The following is a 16741-nucleotide window of genomic DNA, read 5'->3' as shown; positions in this document are numbered from 1 at the left end:
ATAGTGTGTACATGCGGGGCCGATACGGACTACATGCCACTGGGCACAATATAGTTAGTATCGGCTGCAACACCCCGTTGCACCGTGTGTACACACCTTAAGACCTCTCGGTACACATTGCTATCACTCATAGCTAATAAGCACCATGAAATGCACGCACAATAAATTGGTATTTTATAAAATAGGGCCTCAATAAAAATGTACTTGCCATGTTTTATGTGATTAACAAAACACGGATATTTGCTGCTTCTTAATATTTTCTTTTTTTCTTTTCTTTTTTCTTGTTTAGGTGAGTTTAAAAAAGAATGTGAGCAGTTCGCTGAAGAAACCTTTAGACAAATGCATCAAGTCTGGGTCTGTAAAGAAAGAGAAGGTCCCGAAAAAAGAAGAAGGTAGAATGTCTTTCTGTCTAGTGTTCTCTAGCAATCTATACAACAAGAAAGAACTAAGGCGGTTCCCCACTGTAGTGCTCTGCTGAGACTTTCTTAATATTTTTTTTTCTTTATGAATTAAGATTTAAAAAATCTTTATTGATGTATCCTAAAACAATTCACAGTGTGAATTCACAGCCTCTTCAATGGAAGCAAAATGTTAAAATTATTAGAAAAGAAAACCATTAGATGTTGATAAAGCTAACTATTTATCTTATAACATTCACTATAAATGGGTAAGAGACTCAGTACGCAATTGGCGTGTGGGGTACCGTAAGGGTATTCACTTAGCGTAGCATACGCTCGGCCGTGATCGAGACGCACATGCGACACGCTCGCTTACAACTTGCTACGCTACTAGCGTAGCGTACGTTCGTGACCACGAGGAGAACATGAGCGGCGCAGACGCTCACGGGATGACACTCAGTAAACCTTGTATGCAACACAGTGAAAGACTGAGATTGTACTGTAAACCTTGGTTTTGTAATGTGAGCACAATGCAATGCTAATTAACCTCTATTGTATGAAAGCCTCTTGAGCGATCGAGACACTCTGAATACTCTCAGCAATGGAATAAACACACAATACCTTGCTAAGGTTCCAACACCTTTACTAACAATATATAGCTATGTAAAAGTTAAAACAGTTAACAGTTCATGCACTACAGGCTAACATCAATATCTAAGCAGGCTAACTACACATAAATATACAATATCGTCACAATCTTATACAATAACAGAGAGAGAGAGAATATGGCAAATACAAACAGAGATTTAGAATGATTACAGAGAATTACTTACACACACTGGGAACGATCGCTGCGCAGCTTCTGGTACCAGCTCCAAGTTAGTCAAGATGAAAACCGTTTGTGGAGAGTGAGTGAGCTGCCCAGGCTGGCTGATCTTATATACACTGCGTACAGTACACTACAAAGGGACCTATAATCTCATTGTTCATTGGACACAGGAATGTCTCCTCGCATCATAACAAAAGGTCATAGGTTAGTTTGAACAGGTGGGCTGTGACTATATCAAACTGCTCAGGTGGGAGGGAATCTGAGAATTCCCGCCGCATGGGTAATGAATCGCAAATATAGTAAATGTCCAGAAAATACTAATGGCCATAACTATACGCAGGAGCGATTAATCTTTACCTAACCAGCATCGGATTGTTTCTAATAAAATGTTCTTTAGTTAGGTACCAGACACAGCTGCTCAAACCCTGTCTGACCCTTCGTACCATGCAAAGAGGAATTCCTCTGTCCAGCGACCCTTTACATTAAACAAACTTACAGTCATTATTAAGGGGAACATTATCTATAAAACATACTATTTGGTTTTATTTAACGATTGAGTTGCCCGCTAGACGCACACAAACTCTACCGTAAATGCACATACCACGCGCTCGAGCGCATGGCCGAGGAGGCGCCATCACGCAGCTGCGAGTATCCGCACGCACGGGAGAGAATGTGCACGTGCAGCAGGCACGCGCATGAGGTGAATATATGGCAACGTGCAGCATGATATTTTTCCGACTTTGACAGTCCACCCTTTGGCAGTCATCAATAACTGCCACTTCCTAAAACAGTTCAAAAGAAAAATATATGTCATAATGCAAATACAATTTTATGATTGGGTAAAGGGAGGAGAGGAGCAGGTGGGAAAAAGGTATGACCTAGTGAGATAGTAGAAGCATGTGTGTATGAATCCATGTTTGAGGGGTCATGTATCATCGTGCCGTGCGTGTTTTAAATCAAGCTTCGAGGTATTGCGAAGTATACATTTGAATTCCTTCTTATCCCGTATTACGGGTCTGTGGATGGGCTGTCAAACTTTACCGAGCTCTTTTCGGCTTTTAGTTGTAACAAAATGGGGAAGCACATTTTAGTTGATGATACATGAATGGGGGGATATGTGAGTGCTGATATCTGTGCCTATATTCCCTATTGACTATGTGTGTCGTTACCTGAAGGTTGTAGAAATGAAGATAAGAAGCAATTATGGTAAATGCAGTCATAAACTATGTGAGTTTAATATACATTTGCCGATTGAGGTCTTGTCTGAAGTCTTGTCTCGATGTACATGTTGACTGTAGTCTCTTGATGCTTTTGCTATAAATGACGGCAAAAGTTTTTCCATTGTCCAGAAAGTTAGTCACTAAAATATTTGGGCTATCGTAAAATTTAAAGTCACTAGGGATATTTGGGGCTTGTAGCATAGTTCATCAATGGTCTGTATAAAAGAGGTTGTCAAATTCTTCTTCCAAGCGGATGTCTTTGTACCTTGGAGGAAAACAAAGGAGAAACGGGTGAAAGAAACGGACCGTGGAATCACATTTTCGTCACAACATTGTCTCTATCGTTGGGTCATAAATCAGATTAGTTGTTGTTAGTACAGTGTCCTCGCTCCTTAGACTCATCACCCTGGTATTACTTTTACGCTTAGCTAAAACCCGAACGCATCTAAATATCAGGCCAACCAATATGACGACTCCCAGAATACACAAAAGAAATTTCCCTACATCCATAATAATACCTTGGGCCCATTCTCCTAAGCCCGAGAACCAACTTCGTGGGTTCAACCATGACACCCAACTGGTCAGCTCATTACCCACAGCAGCGAGTGAGAGGTTGTGTTTCCTTCGAAACTCCCACTTTAATTGTAAAATGTCATCCATCTTTTGGTCTATGACCTCGGCTGGGTCCTCCGTGCTGTTTGTAATGTACGTGCAGCACTTTATTCCATATTGAGTTGCAAGGGTAACACAATACCCGCCTGTCACAGCTGTGAGGTAATTGAGAATCATCCTATGCTGAACCAGTTCTGTTTTGTAGGCTTGTAACTCTCTCCCAGTGTACCTGAATGTGTCGTCATACATTTCGGTGATATTGTCTAATAAATTTGCAAGCGCAGATATATATTTATAATTTATCACTCCTCTGGCGGTACGAGTGATATCTAACGCGAGTAGGAATTGAATCCCGGTGGATTCATGGATCAGATCAGAGGCTGAATGCTCTGTCCTCTCTATCAGGTGCCGTTTAACGACGTGCTCGTAATGAGTATGAGTATAAGGAGCTTGGGCACTGCGGTGAATATCTTTCATTTTGTTATGGGTTACAGTCATTACTTCAGGCAGTACTTTTCCAATATAGCACGATCCCTCTGAGTTTGGGGCAAGCCACTTATACGCCTTCCTCCCGCATATGAAATATGCATCATCGGGGAGAACATATGGGACGGAGTATGACATTATCATGTTACAAATTTTCCATGTGAAATCTCCTAACCCTAACTCTCCCATCTGTTTAGTACACGTATCAGTTTGTACGATCTGTGCACAGTATCCTGGTGATACTTCTCCAACTCGCATGGTCCTACTTCCTAAGGTGTACCTATACCGGAAAAATTTCCTATGGTCGGCTATCTGGCGTATAAGTTCTGTGTCTATGGGCATTCTGTCGGGTCTGTATGAAAAGGTCATGGTTTGATTACTCCATGACACTTCCCAATTTCCCGGCTTTCGGGGATTGGAAATGTTAAAGCACACTAAGGACCTATCCACATGATATTGGTGGAGCTTCAAACTAGGAGGACTAGAGATATTAAACCTCTTGTCCACCGGCCTCCCACCACTTAGCTCAAGTACCTCTCCTACAGTTAAAGGGAATGGTACTAGTCCTGATTTGCTATGGCCTTGAGGTACTTGAGAGCATACCCAACAGTCTGTCTGATTTAACACTTTACCCACTAAGGAGTGATAGTCACTCAATGGATGCCGGTCCATGTGAACATTAAAACTGGACTGACATTTCTTTATGCACCTATCCTCAACTATATTGTCACAATGCCTACAGATGCAGTTCTCTTTAGCTAACAATCCTTCACAATGTCTACAAATAACATGGCTGCTAGATCGTTTTCTGGTACTCGCCTTTGCTTGGTGATTGTGTTGCTATTGGAAATTTACGCCTCCGTCTCAGTCATCAGAAACCCCTTCCGGATCCTTTCTCGACCTCACTGGTACTCTCACCGAAACAGACTGCTCTGGTCAACATCATGGTCAACAGGAAAACACGGACTGCAGTCTCTTGGGGCGAGTCCATCTTACAGGAGGAGAAAGAGAAATTTGTAATGGGGGCACAAAAAAAAATACTTTGAGGGGAAAGAAAAAATGTTATGATGCTTTTGTCCTCTAGTCTTGTTGTTCTTCTTGCTCTGCTGTTATCTCAAAGGTGCTGTCTCTCAGTCTTCCAAACGAACATTCCGGTGATACAATATTCCTTCCAAATCTGATATCTTTCTGTAAGGAGCAAAAAATCTTGCATTACCATTTATCCAACTGATGTGTGACATACCATCTTTAAAGCATGAGAACATGAGAAAGAAGAGGGAGAACAATTCATCACATTTTGCATTAACCAACAAAAAAAACATTGTCAGATCTTCCGTTCACCATCAGGCTGTCACACCAACACATCCACTGGTGTCCTTGCGAAGTCCTCTCCCCACCAGTATTCCCACACTCCACCCTTTTGTGCCTGGCCAGGACACACCGATGTCGGTAGGTCACACTGGGGTTAGGTAGACTTCTGCAAGGACCAAATAGCTATGTGATGTTTGAGTTCTGCCAATGAACGTCAGAGATGGGGAAAAAGAAACATTTACAAATAAATTTTACAACGTTTACCCGGCCGTTCCTGTGTCTACAAGGAACTGACCTCCCAATATCATTAACTGTAACCTCAGGTTTACTATCAGTCCTAATGATCACCTTTCCCGACTGCATATTACAGGTGCGGCCCAAACTCCTTCCTATGTGATCCCTGATTACAATTTTGCGTGTCATGACTCTGCTCATGTCTTTGTCTAGGGGGTTTATATACCTTCTGTGGTTCTTTAAACCTACAATCTCGTGCATAATGACCTTCCTTCTGGCAATTATAACACCTTATCACCTTTGACTTACCCACAGGGATCTGAGGCCTCTTACCTCTCTGTGCTTCCCTGTGCTTGCTGATGTTTTGCTCATGCCCAACAGCGGACTTTCTTAATGCAGCCACCGAGATATTTCTCCAGTTTGGGTTGGTGGTCTGTACCCTTGTTCTCAACACTTCCTTTAAACCATTCATTAATACCTTAACCGCTACTTCTCTATGCTTCACATTTGTTTTGATGTTTTCTATCCCTGTATACTTAGCCATGTCCTGCAATGCCCGATGGACATAATTAGAAGTACTTTCCCCTTTGTTTTGTCTCATGGAGAAGATTTTGTTCCACTCGACAACGGCTGGGAAATATACTCCTAACTGTCGGTTGATCTGTTTAATACATTCCTGATTGTGTTCCTCCGTTTGAGGTACTTCTGTGTCTAATTTACAATCCGTAATGAATTTCGCAGGGTCAACACTGGAGGGCAAACATGCCCTCAGCACTGTCCGCCAACCTTTGTTGGTGGGTTCTGTGGAGTTTCCTAGTTCTTTAATGAACCTTTGACATGCAACTATATCTTTCCTAGGATCAGGAAATTCAGACATAATTGACCTCCATTCCATCCGGGACCAGGGACGGCGCATTGCACTGTCCCTGACAGGAATGGTTCCCTGAGCGTCAGTCTTCCCATTGGGGACTGTGATCACCCTGACAGGATTAAACTCAATTACATCATCTTGTGTTGGTTCTACAATATGAGGTACATTTGTTTGTGCGTGATATATAACACCGTACGTACCTGTGGACACGACCTCACCTGACCCTCCGTAAGGGGGTTTGATTACTGCCTTTACCGAATTGGTCGTGTCCACCTGGATGTCTTGTGTGATGGCTGCTGGAAAAGGTGCCGACATCGTGCTGGGCTCACTTTCTTGCTGGTAATCCTGAGGGAAGTTTAACATGGAGTGCAACTTGCACGGGTTAACAATTGTACATTTAACAGTTTTACTTTTATAATTGTTACATTTGTTACACTTATCCTTATCTATAATACAGTTGCTAAGTGCATTTTTATCATACACCAGTGTGCCATTCTCTGTAACCACCTTCTCTCCTGTTGCCATATTTTTCTTACCACAGTGAGAGTCAGCTGTGTAAGCTAATCCTCCTTGTATTTCACTTTCCCGTTGCCATAACTGTAAATAATCATAATGTTTGATCCGTCTCTTTGCAGATTTAATGAGACATATCCTTCTCCTTAGATTTTGTAACACCTCGGGACTAAAACTGCCTACCCGTGGGAACTTTTCCCCATCATGCACAGTCATTCTTTCCCATTCATCGCATATTACCTTTGCGTGTGATCCATTTCGGACTTCCCGGTCTGTATCACACGTTATCCTTGCCGACTCTATTGGCCGGTTTACTAAGTCAACCCGAACCGAGGTTGATCGCCCCCTACCTGAACAACTGGCCCCCATCTTTGCAGGTGTTGCTTTCACTACCTCTGACCTTCAAATCAGGGTCTTCAGCGAACCCTTACAAAAACCAAGATGTCCGGGGTAGGCCGGCGGCGGAAGTTTACCGAGTACTCCACTCACTCGCCCACGTCGACCAATACGCCCACACACTGCCCTAGCGCTGGCGTACTCGACCTAGGGCCCCTGCGACCTGAACCTCTATTTACTGGAACATGTGGGTGTGATCCGAAGAGCACTTAACCCTTTCCAGTAACTATTGGTTGTTGGATAGTTCCCAAGTGACCAGCGAACCTCCCTTAAAATAAAAAAAATTACACAAATCACGTTAGAATGTACAAATAGCGTTTATGACCCCTCTAGCGTACGCAAATGGTACTGGGTCAAGTTACTAACTAATGCACACAATTACGTGCGGTACAATCGTTCTGCACATAAGCAACTAATCTTATGTGCGGAGCGACCAGTGGAATCGAAAATTGTGGCTGCGAATTCCTTCAGCCAGAGCTTAATGGCCTATATGGGTACCGCACCAACCCTTCCTGGTGTTGTGCTCCTTTACTCTTTATCTATAGCGGACTTCCTAGTCTGCTGTACCTAGACCTCCTGGCCTGGTCTGTGCTACAGTAGACCTCCTGGTCTGCTATACTCTAATGCTCTTTTTTTAAATGTTTAACAAGGGATGCCTCCCAAGCCACCGTGCCGTCACTGACACGTATGTTCCTCACGAGAACTCGATGATTTCCTGTGGTTCAACCCCAAAAATTAGAAACTTATATATGTATACACATTCTTTCGCCTCATATACTCTTTACTTTCGTTTCTGCGCAGAAATCCCTTTCATTCAGTATCGCAGGCTAATCCCGAGGAGTTGCAACTAGAGAAGGATCTATTCGCTTAAAATTTTGGACAGTGAGATTGGTTTGCGCTATTATCGCGTTTGCCTCCTTATCGCCTAACTAAAACAATACTATCGTGTGATTTGTATTATGTGGGCGTACCCAGACGCTCCGTTGCGTAATATACGCTCCATGCATCGGCCCTTGCGTCGCGTACGCTAGTCCCGCTCTTTGTTAGAGACACGTGTACGCAAGCCAGGTATATCCACAGAAATACAGTTAACACGTTTATATCAATGTAGATGATCTTTAACTGTAATCATCTACCGAACACCACACCGAACTTCCTTGTATCTTAGGCAAGCCGTGCGCGTGTTTTACAAATTATTCCTTAACGTATTAATATTACTTTTAACTACCAATAGCAACAAATCTTTCTCAGCACGTTATCAATTGTGAAATGGCTAACAGGAAAGTGATATGTGAAAATACACAAATGAAAAGAAATACAGGTGTGTGCGTGCGTGTGTGCGTACGCAAAACAGAAATAAACAGTTTTAAAAGACAATAGCGTATTGTTCTTACCTCCAGTTCCGGATTCCACCAGCACTCCTTCAACGTAGCGAAACAGACGCTTATCTAGCCAGCACTACTGTATCCCGATACGAAGGGATACTGCCTTCCCGCCCTTGCTGACAGATAAAGTCTGTGTTCGCTAGTGCGGATATGTGGAGGACGGACGAGCCGCCAATTGATAAAGCTAACTATTTATCTTATAACATTCACTATAAATGGGTAAGGGACTCAGTACGCAATTGGCGTGTGGGGTACCGTAAGGGTACGCACTTAGCGTAGCATACGCTCGGCCGTGATCGAGACGCACATGCGACACACTCGCTCACAACTTGCTACGCTACTAGCGTAGCGTACGCTCGTGACCACGAGGAGAACACGAGCGGCGCAGACGCTCACGGGATGACACTCAGTAAACCTTGTATGGAACACAGTGAAAGACTGAGATTGTACTGTAAACCTTGGTTTTGTAATGTGAGCACAATGCAATGCTAATTAACCTCTATTGTATGAAAGCCTCTTGAGCGATCGAGACACTCTGAATACTCTCAGCAATGGAATAAACACACAATACCTTGCTAAGGTTCCAACACCTTTACTAACAATATATAGCTATGTAAAAGTTAAAACAGTTAACAGTTCATGCACTACAGGCTAACATCAATATCTAAGCAGGCTAACTACACATAAATATACAATATCGTCACAATCTTATACAATAACAGAGAGAGCGAGAATATGGCAAATACAAACAGAGAATTAGAATGATTACAGAGAATTACTTACACACACTGGGAACGATCGCTGCGCAGCTTCTGGTACCAGCTCCAAGTTAGTCAAGATGAAAACCGTTTGTGGAGAGTAAGTGAGCTGCCCAGGCTGGCTGATCTTATATACACTGCGTACAGTACACTACAAAGGGACCTATAATCTCATTGTTCATTGGACACAGGAATGTCTCCTCGCATCATAACAAAAGGTCATAGGTTAGTTTGAACAGGTGGGCTGTGACTATATCAAACTGCTCAGGTGGGAGGGAATCTGAGAATTTCCGCCGCATGGGTAATGAATCGCAAATATAGTAAATGTCCAGAAAATACTAATGGCCATAACTATACGCAGGAGCGATTTTAATCTTTACCTAACCAGCACCGGATTGTTTCTAATAAAATGTTCTTTAGTTAGGTACCAGACACAGCTGCTCAAACCCTGTCTGACCCTTCGTACCATGCAAAGAGGAATTCCTCTGTCCAGCGACCCTTTACATTAAACAAACTTACAGTCATTATTAAGGGGAACATTATCTATAAAACATACTATTTGGTTTTATTATTTAACGATTGAGTCGCCCGCTAGACGCACACAAACTCTACCGTAAATGCACATACCACACGCTCGAGCGCATGGCCGAGGAGGCGCCATCACGCAGCTGCGAGTATCCGCACGCACGGGAGAGAATGTGCACGTGCAGCAGGCACGCGCATGAGGTGAATATATGGCAACGTGCAGCATGATATTTTTCCGACTTTGACAGTGTGTTAGAAGATAGAACTGGAGTTTCAAAATTAGTTTCCTGTTGCATCCATGTTTGGGGACACTGGTATGACATTGGGTAGAGGGCTGGTTAGGCGTTATACCACTATGCCAGCTCCACGGAGTCACTTCTTCACTGACTGAGTGTTCAGGGCTCTCCTTATTGTCCACACTGACATGACATTTTAAAGGAGACTGTTGCAGCCACAGCCTAACCACCTTCTCTCATTTTGATGAAGTCTCAAATCTAGACTCAAATCTAAATATATATAATATAGCGGTTGCGGCACCTCACATGTCTAACAAGCTGAGACTCTGGCAGCACAGGTAGTAACAATGTTTCAATGCCGGTTTATTAAGGCATTAATAGGTGTATTAAGGCATTTTTCTTCTCTAAGCACAAGAACCCCCTAACCCCATCATTGGATAGCAGAAGTGTAATACTGTACTTCATTATTGATCTTATCACACTCTCATTACTCATTTGATGGAAACAGATGCATAAAAGCAGAAGTGGTTGATCTTCTACATTTTCCTTCTGACCTGAGTATTACTCAAAACTCCTAACCAAGTACAATCCAACACTCAAGTTAAAAGAGCTTGGAACACAACAGTCATGAATGATTAATGCATAAGATAATATCTGATTGAATTCTTTGGGAGTAAGTTCTCCCAGTGTGTGTGTTTTAGAGAGACACAGCCTCCTGTTTGGCGCTCTAACATTAGGACATAATCCTATCCCCCAGATTGAACCAATAAGGGTCAAACAGAACATATTTTCGCTCTAATAAACATTTTCATTTAGAATCCTTTCTTTGGAATTCCCCCCCTTTCACTTCTTATGTAGTGGTGTACATAAGATAATTGAATCACATTGAAGCAACACCAACTACAAAGAGGGCGACTTACCTACCTTATTTAAAAAAAAATTCATTGTTTGTACTATATGTCATCAGGGGAGTACGGATGGTGTAATAGTTAGCATTACTGCCTCACAGCACTGAGGTCATGGGTTCGATTCCCACCATGGCCGTAACTGTGCGGAGTTTGTATATTCTCCCCGTACTTGCGTGGGTTTCCTCCGGGTTCTCCGGTTTCCTCCCACAATCCAAAAATATACTGGTAGGTTAATTGGCTCCAACAAAAATTAACCCTAGCGTGAATGTGTGTGTGTGTACATGTGATAGGGAATATAGATTGTAAGCTCCACTGGGGCAGGGACTGATGTGAATGGCCAAATATTCTCTGTACAGCGCTGTGGAATATGTGTTTGCTATATAAATAATTGGTAATAATAATAATCTTATCTTTTGAAGTTTATACCATTTTAAAAGCTTTGTTTGTACAAATTACAGTACACATGAATGAAAAAAATAAAATAAAAATATCTATCTAGATAATAAAGTGTGCCCCTGATAGACCAGACCAAACAGTCTGCTTGCTCTTCGCAAAGTCCTCTCTTTGAATACAGTTTTCCTGAACTACATCTGGGAGCACCTCCCACCCAGTGCTATTGAAATGACATTGTAATTACATTAAAATATATATTTATAAATATTAAACTCTCCTAGATATATTACTATTGATCCATTCCTGTGCAGACTCTAATCCCAAAACAATCTTTAGTTCTCAAGCAAGGTCTCTCTCTCCATATCAACGTTCTGGAGTTAGGTTCGGAAATCGCTTGTAAACGCCCAGCACGTTCTCCATGTCTGAACGATTTTGATACAGTGAGACAATGTGATGACATGGGCTTACATCAACAAGCAGGATGGGAACCCGCAGTTACTGGTCCTGTTGGAGGTGCCTTACATTCTTCACTGGAAAGAGAAGTGTGTTGTTACTTTTTTTTGGCTGTTCACATTCCGGGAGTGGACAAATGGGAGGCAAACTTTCTATCACTCTATCCAGGGCAATGGGATCTGCGTCCAGATGTATTGCAAGTGATTGTGGACATGTGGGGCTTACCAAAGGTGGATCTCAAAGCCTCCCGCTTGAACAAAAAGCTTCCTGACTATGAAGCTCGATCAAGGAATCGTCGAGCCCTTTTCATGGACACCCATGATGGTGCTTTGGTCTTTCCAGCTTGAGTATCTGTTTCCATCGATTCCCATGCTGTTCAGGGTTCTTTGGGAGTGTCTCCCAGTCATTGTGGTCACTCCAGATTGGCCTCATCTGCAGTGTTACACACAACTTCAGAGCATGCTGGCCGCCCCACCGTTCCGCCTGCCTCTGTCAGGATCTGCTTAGTCAGGGGCCCTGTCAGCACCCTGATTTGTCTAATCTGGCCTGGTTCTTGAGACCTAGATCCTGAGGGCTTGTGTGTTTTTAAAACCAGTAGTGCAAACTATGTTTCAAGCTTATAAGCCAGTTATGTCTTAAATTTATCATACTTTCTCTAACGTCCTAAGTGGATGCTGGGGACTCCGTCAGGACCATGGGGAATAGCGGCTCCGCAGGAGACAGGGCACAAAAGTAAAAGCTTTAGGATCAGGTGGTGTGCACTGGCTCCTCCCCCTATGACCCTCCTCCAAGCCTCAGTTAGATTTTTGTGCCCGGCCGAGAAGGGTGCAATCTAGGTGGCTCTCCTAAAGAGCTGCTTAGAGTAAAAGTTTGTTAGGTTTTTTATTTTCAGTGAGTCCTGCTGGCAACAGGCTCACTGCTACGAGGGACTTAGGGGAGAGAAGTGAACTCACCTGCGTGCAGGATGGATTGGCTTCTTAGGCTACTGGACACCATTAGCTCCAGAGGGAGTCGGAACACAGGTCTCATCCTGGGGTTCGTCCCGGAGCCGCGCCGCCGACCCCCTTGCAGATGCCGAAAAGTGAAGAGGTCCAGAAACGGCGGCAGAAGACTCTTCAGTCTTCATAAGGTAGCGCACAGCACTGCAGCTGTGCGCCATTGTTGTCAGCACACTTCATAGCAGCGGTCACTGAGGGTGCAGGGCGCTGGGGGGGGGGCGCCCTGGGCAGCAATGATAGTACCTTATTCTGGCTAAAAATACATCACATATAGCCCCTGGGGGCTATATGGATGTATTTAACCCCTGCCAGGTCTCAGAAAAACGGGAGAAGAAGCCCGCCGAAAAGGGGGCGGGGCCTATTCTCCTCAGCACACAGCGCCATTTTCCCTCACAGAAATGCTGGTGGGAAGGCTCCCAGGCTCTCCCCTGCACTGCACTACAGAAACGGGGTTAAAACAGAGAGGGGGGGCACTTATTTGGTGATATGTATATATATATTAAAATGCTATAAGGGAAAAACACTTATATAAAGGTTGTCCCTGTATAATTATAGCGTTTTTGGTGTGTGCTGGCAAACTCTCCCTCTGTCTCCCCAAAGGGCTAGTGGGGTCCTGTCCTCTATCAGAGCATTCCCTGTGTGTGTGCTGTGTGTCGGTACGTGTGTGTCGACATGTATGAGGACGATGTTGGTGAGGAGGCGGAGCAATTGCCTGAAATGGTGATGTCACTCTCTAGGGAGTCGACACCGGAATGGATGGCTTATTTAAGGAATTACGTGATAATGTCAACACGCTGCAAGGTCGGTTGACGACATGAGACGGCCGGCAAACAAATTAGTACCTGTCCAGGCGTCTCAAACACCGTCAGGGGCTGTAAAACGCTCATTTACCTCAGTCGGTCGACACGGACACTGACTCCAGTGTCGACGGTGAAGAAACAAACGTATTTTCCTTTAGGGCCACACGTTACATGTTAAGGGCAATGAAGGAAGTGTTACATATTTCTGATACTACAAGTACCACAAGAATGGTATTATGTGGGGTGTGAAAAAACTACCTGTAGTTTTTCCTGAATCAGATAAATTAAATGAAGTGTGTGATGATGCGTGGGTTTCCCCCGATAGAAAATTATTGGCGGTATACCCTTTCCCGCCAGAAGTTAGGGCGCGTTGGGAACACCCTTTAGGGTGGATAAGGCGCTCACACGCTTATCAAATCAAGTGGCGGTACCGTCTCCAGATAGGGCCGCCCTCAAGGAGCCAGCTGAGAGGCTGGAAAATATCCTAAAAAGGTATATACACACATACTGGTGTTATACTGCGACCAGCGATCGCCTCAGCCTGGATGTGCAGCGCTGGGGTGGCTTGGTAGGATTCCCTGACTGAAAATATTGATACCCTTGACAGGGACAGTATTTTATTGACTATAGAGCATTTAAAGGATGCATTTCTATATATGCGAGATGCACAGAGGGATATTTGCACTCTGGCATCAAGAGTAAGTGCGATGTCCATATCTGCCAGAAGATGTTTATGGACACGACAGTGGTCAGGTGATGCAGATTCCAAACGGCACATGGAAGTATTGCCGTATAAAGGGGAGGAGTTATTTGGGGTCGGTCCATCGGACCTGGTGGCCTCGGCAACAGCTGGAAAATCCACCTTTTTTACCCCAAATCACATCTCAGCAGAAAAAGACACCGTCTTTTCAGCCTCAGTTCTTTCGTCCCCATAAGGGCAAGCGGGCAAAAGGCCAGTCATATCTGCCCAGGGATAGAGGAAAGGGAAGAAGACTGCAGCAGGCAGCCCATTCCCAGGAACAGAAGCCCTCCACAGCTTCTGCCAAGTCCTCAGCATGACGCTGGGGCCGTACAAGCGGACTCAAGTGCGGTGGGGGGTCGTCTCAAGAGTTTCAGCGCGTAGTGGGCTCACTCGCAAGTGGACCCCTGGATCCTACAAGTAGTATCCCAGGGGTACAGACTGGAAATTCGAGACGTCTCCCCCTCGCAGGCTCCTGATGTCTGCTTTACCAACGTCTTCCTCCGACAGGGAGGCAGTATTGGAAACAATTCACAAGCTGTATTCCCAGCAGGTGATAATCAAAGTACCCCTCCTACAACAAGGAAAGGGGTATTATTCCACACTATATTGTGGTACTGAAGCCAGACGGCTCGGTGAGACCTATTCTAAATGGGAAATCTTTGAACACTTACATACAAAGGTTCAAATCAAGATGGAGTCACTCAGAGCAGTGATAGCGAACCAGGAAGAAGGGGACTATATGGTGTCCCTGGACATCAAGGATGCTTACCTCCATGTCCCAAATTGCCCTTCTCACCAAGGGTACCTCAGGTTCGTGGTACGGAACTGTCACTATCAGTTTCAGACGCTGCCGTTTGGATTGTCCACGGCACCCCGGGTCTTTACCAAAGTAATGGCCAAAATGATGATTCTTCTTCAAAGAAAAGGCGTCTTAATTATCCCTTACTTGGACGATCTCCTGATAAGGGCAAGGTCCAGAGAACAGTTGGAAGTCGGAGTAGCACTATCTCAAGTAGTTCTACGACAGCACGGGTGGATTCTAAATATCCAAAATCACAGCCGTTTCCGACGACACGTCTGCTGTTCCTAGGGATGGTTCTGGACACAGTCCAGAAAAAGGTGTTTCTCTCGGAGGAGAAAGCCAGGGAGTTATCCGAGCTAGTCAGGAACCTCCTAAAACCAGGAAAAGTGTCAGTGCATCATTGCACAAGAGTCCTGGGAAAAATGGTGGCTTATTACGAAGCGATTCCATTCGGTAGATTCCACGCAAGAACTTTTCAGTGGGATCTGCTGGACAAATGGTCCGGATCGCATTTTCAGATGCATCAGCGGATAACCCTATCTCCAAGGACAAGGGTGTCTCTCCTGTGGTGGTTACAGAGTGCTCATCTTCTAGAGGGCCGCAGATTCGGCATTCAGGATTGGATGCTGGTGACCACGGAGGCCAGCCTGAGAGGCTGGGGAGCAGTCACACAGGGAAAAAATTTCCAGGGAGTGTAATCAAGTCTGGAGATTTTTCTCCACATAAATATACTGGAGCTAAGGGCAATTTACAATGCTCTAAGCTTAGCAAGACCTCTGCTTCAAGGTCAGCCGGTATTGATCCAGTGGGACAACATCACGGCAGTCGCCCACGTAAACAGACAGCGCGGCACAAGAAGCAGGAGGGCAATGGCAGAGAAACTGCAAGGATTTTTCGCTGGGCGGAAAATCATGCGATAGCACTGTCAGCAGTGTTCATTCCGGGAGTGGACAACTGGGAAGCAGACTTCCTCAGCAGGCACAACCTCCACCCGGGAGAGTGGGGACATCATCGGGAAGTCTTCCACATGATTGTGAACCGTTGGAAAAGACCAAAGGTGGACATGATGGCGTCCCGCCTGAACAAAAAACTGGACAAGTATTGCGCCAGGTCAAAAGACCCTCAGGCAATAGCTGTGGACGTTTCTGGTAACACCGTGGGTGTACCAGTCGGTGTATGTCTTCCCTCCTCTGCTTCTCATACCCAAGGTATTGAGAATTATAAGACGTAGAGGAGTAAGAACTATACTCGTGGCTCCGGATTGGCCAAGAAGGACTTGGTACCCGGAACTTCAAGAGATGCTCACAGAGGACTCATGGCCTCTGCCGCTAAGAAGGGACTTGCTTCAGCAAGTACCATGTCTGTTCCAAGACTTACCGCGGCTGCGTTTGACGGCATGGCGGTTGAACGCCGGATCCTAAGGGAAAAAGGCATTCCGGAAGAGGTCATTCCTACCCTGGTCAAAGCCAGGAAGGAGGTGACCGCACAACATTATCACCACATGTGGCGAAAATATGTTACGTGGTGTGAGGCCAGGAAGGCCCCATGAAGAAATTTCAACTCGGTCGTTTCCTGCATTTCCTGCAAACAGGAGTGTCTATGGGCCTCAAATTGGGGTCCATTAAGGTTCAAATTTCGGCCCTGTCGATTTTCTTCCAGAAAGAATTGGCTTCAGTTCCTGAAGTCCAGAAGTTTGTCAAGGGAGTACTGCATATACAACCCCCTTTTGTGCCTCCAGTGGCACTGTGGGATCTCAACGTAGTTCTGGGATTCCTCAAATCACATTGGTTTAAACCGCTCAAATCTGTGGATTTGAAATATCTCACAGGAAAAGTGACCATGCTGTTGGCCCTGGCCTCGGCCAGGCGAGT

The 16741-nt window shown here is 44.7% G+C and overlaps 1 protein-coding gene and 1 long non-coding RNA gene across 2 annotated transcripts in view; one reads left to right on the top strand and one right to left on the bottom strand.

The window, feature by feature from the left end:
* The window catches only part of ABCC5 (ATP binding cassette subfamily C member 5), a 201748-nt gene that overhangs the window by 113506 nt on the left and 71501 nt on the right, over positions 1–16741 (top strand). The window contains exon 17 of the mRNA XM_063916576.1: positions 290–392. Within this exon, the coding sequence (XP_063772646.1) occupies positions 290–392 (103 nt within the window). The remainder of the gene's footprint in view (positions 1–289; positions 393–16741) is intronic.
* The window catches only part of LOC134909575 (uncharacterized), a 55684-nt gene that overhangs the window by 20213 nt on the left and 18730 nt on the right, over positions 1–16741 (bottom strand). The window lies entirely within an intron of this gene.

The sequence above is a fragment of the Pseudophryne corroboree genome, chromosome 4, assembly GCF_028390025.1.
Source record: "Pseudophryne corroboree isolate aPseCor3 chromosome 4, aPseCor3.hap2, whole genome shotgun sequence".
NCBI lineage: Eukaryota > Metazoa > Chordata > Amphibia > Anura > Myobatrachidae > Pseudophryne > Pseudophryne corroboree.
This window is presented reverse-complemented; position numbering and strand designations above follow the sequence as displayed.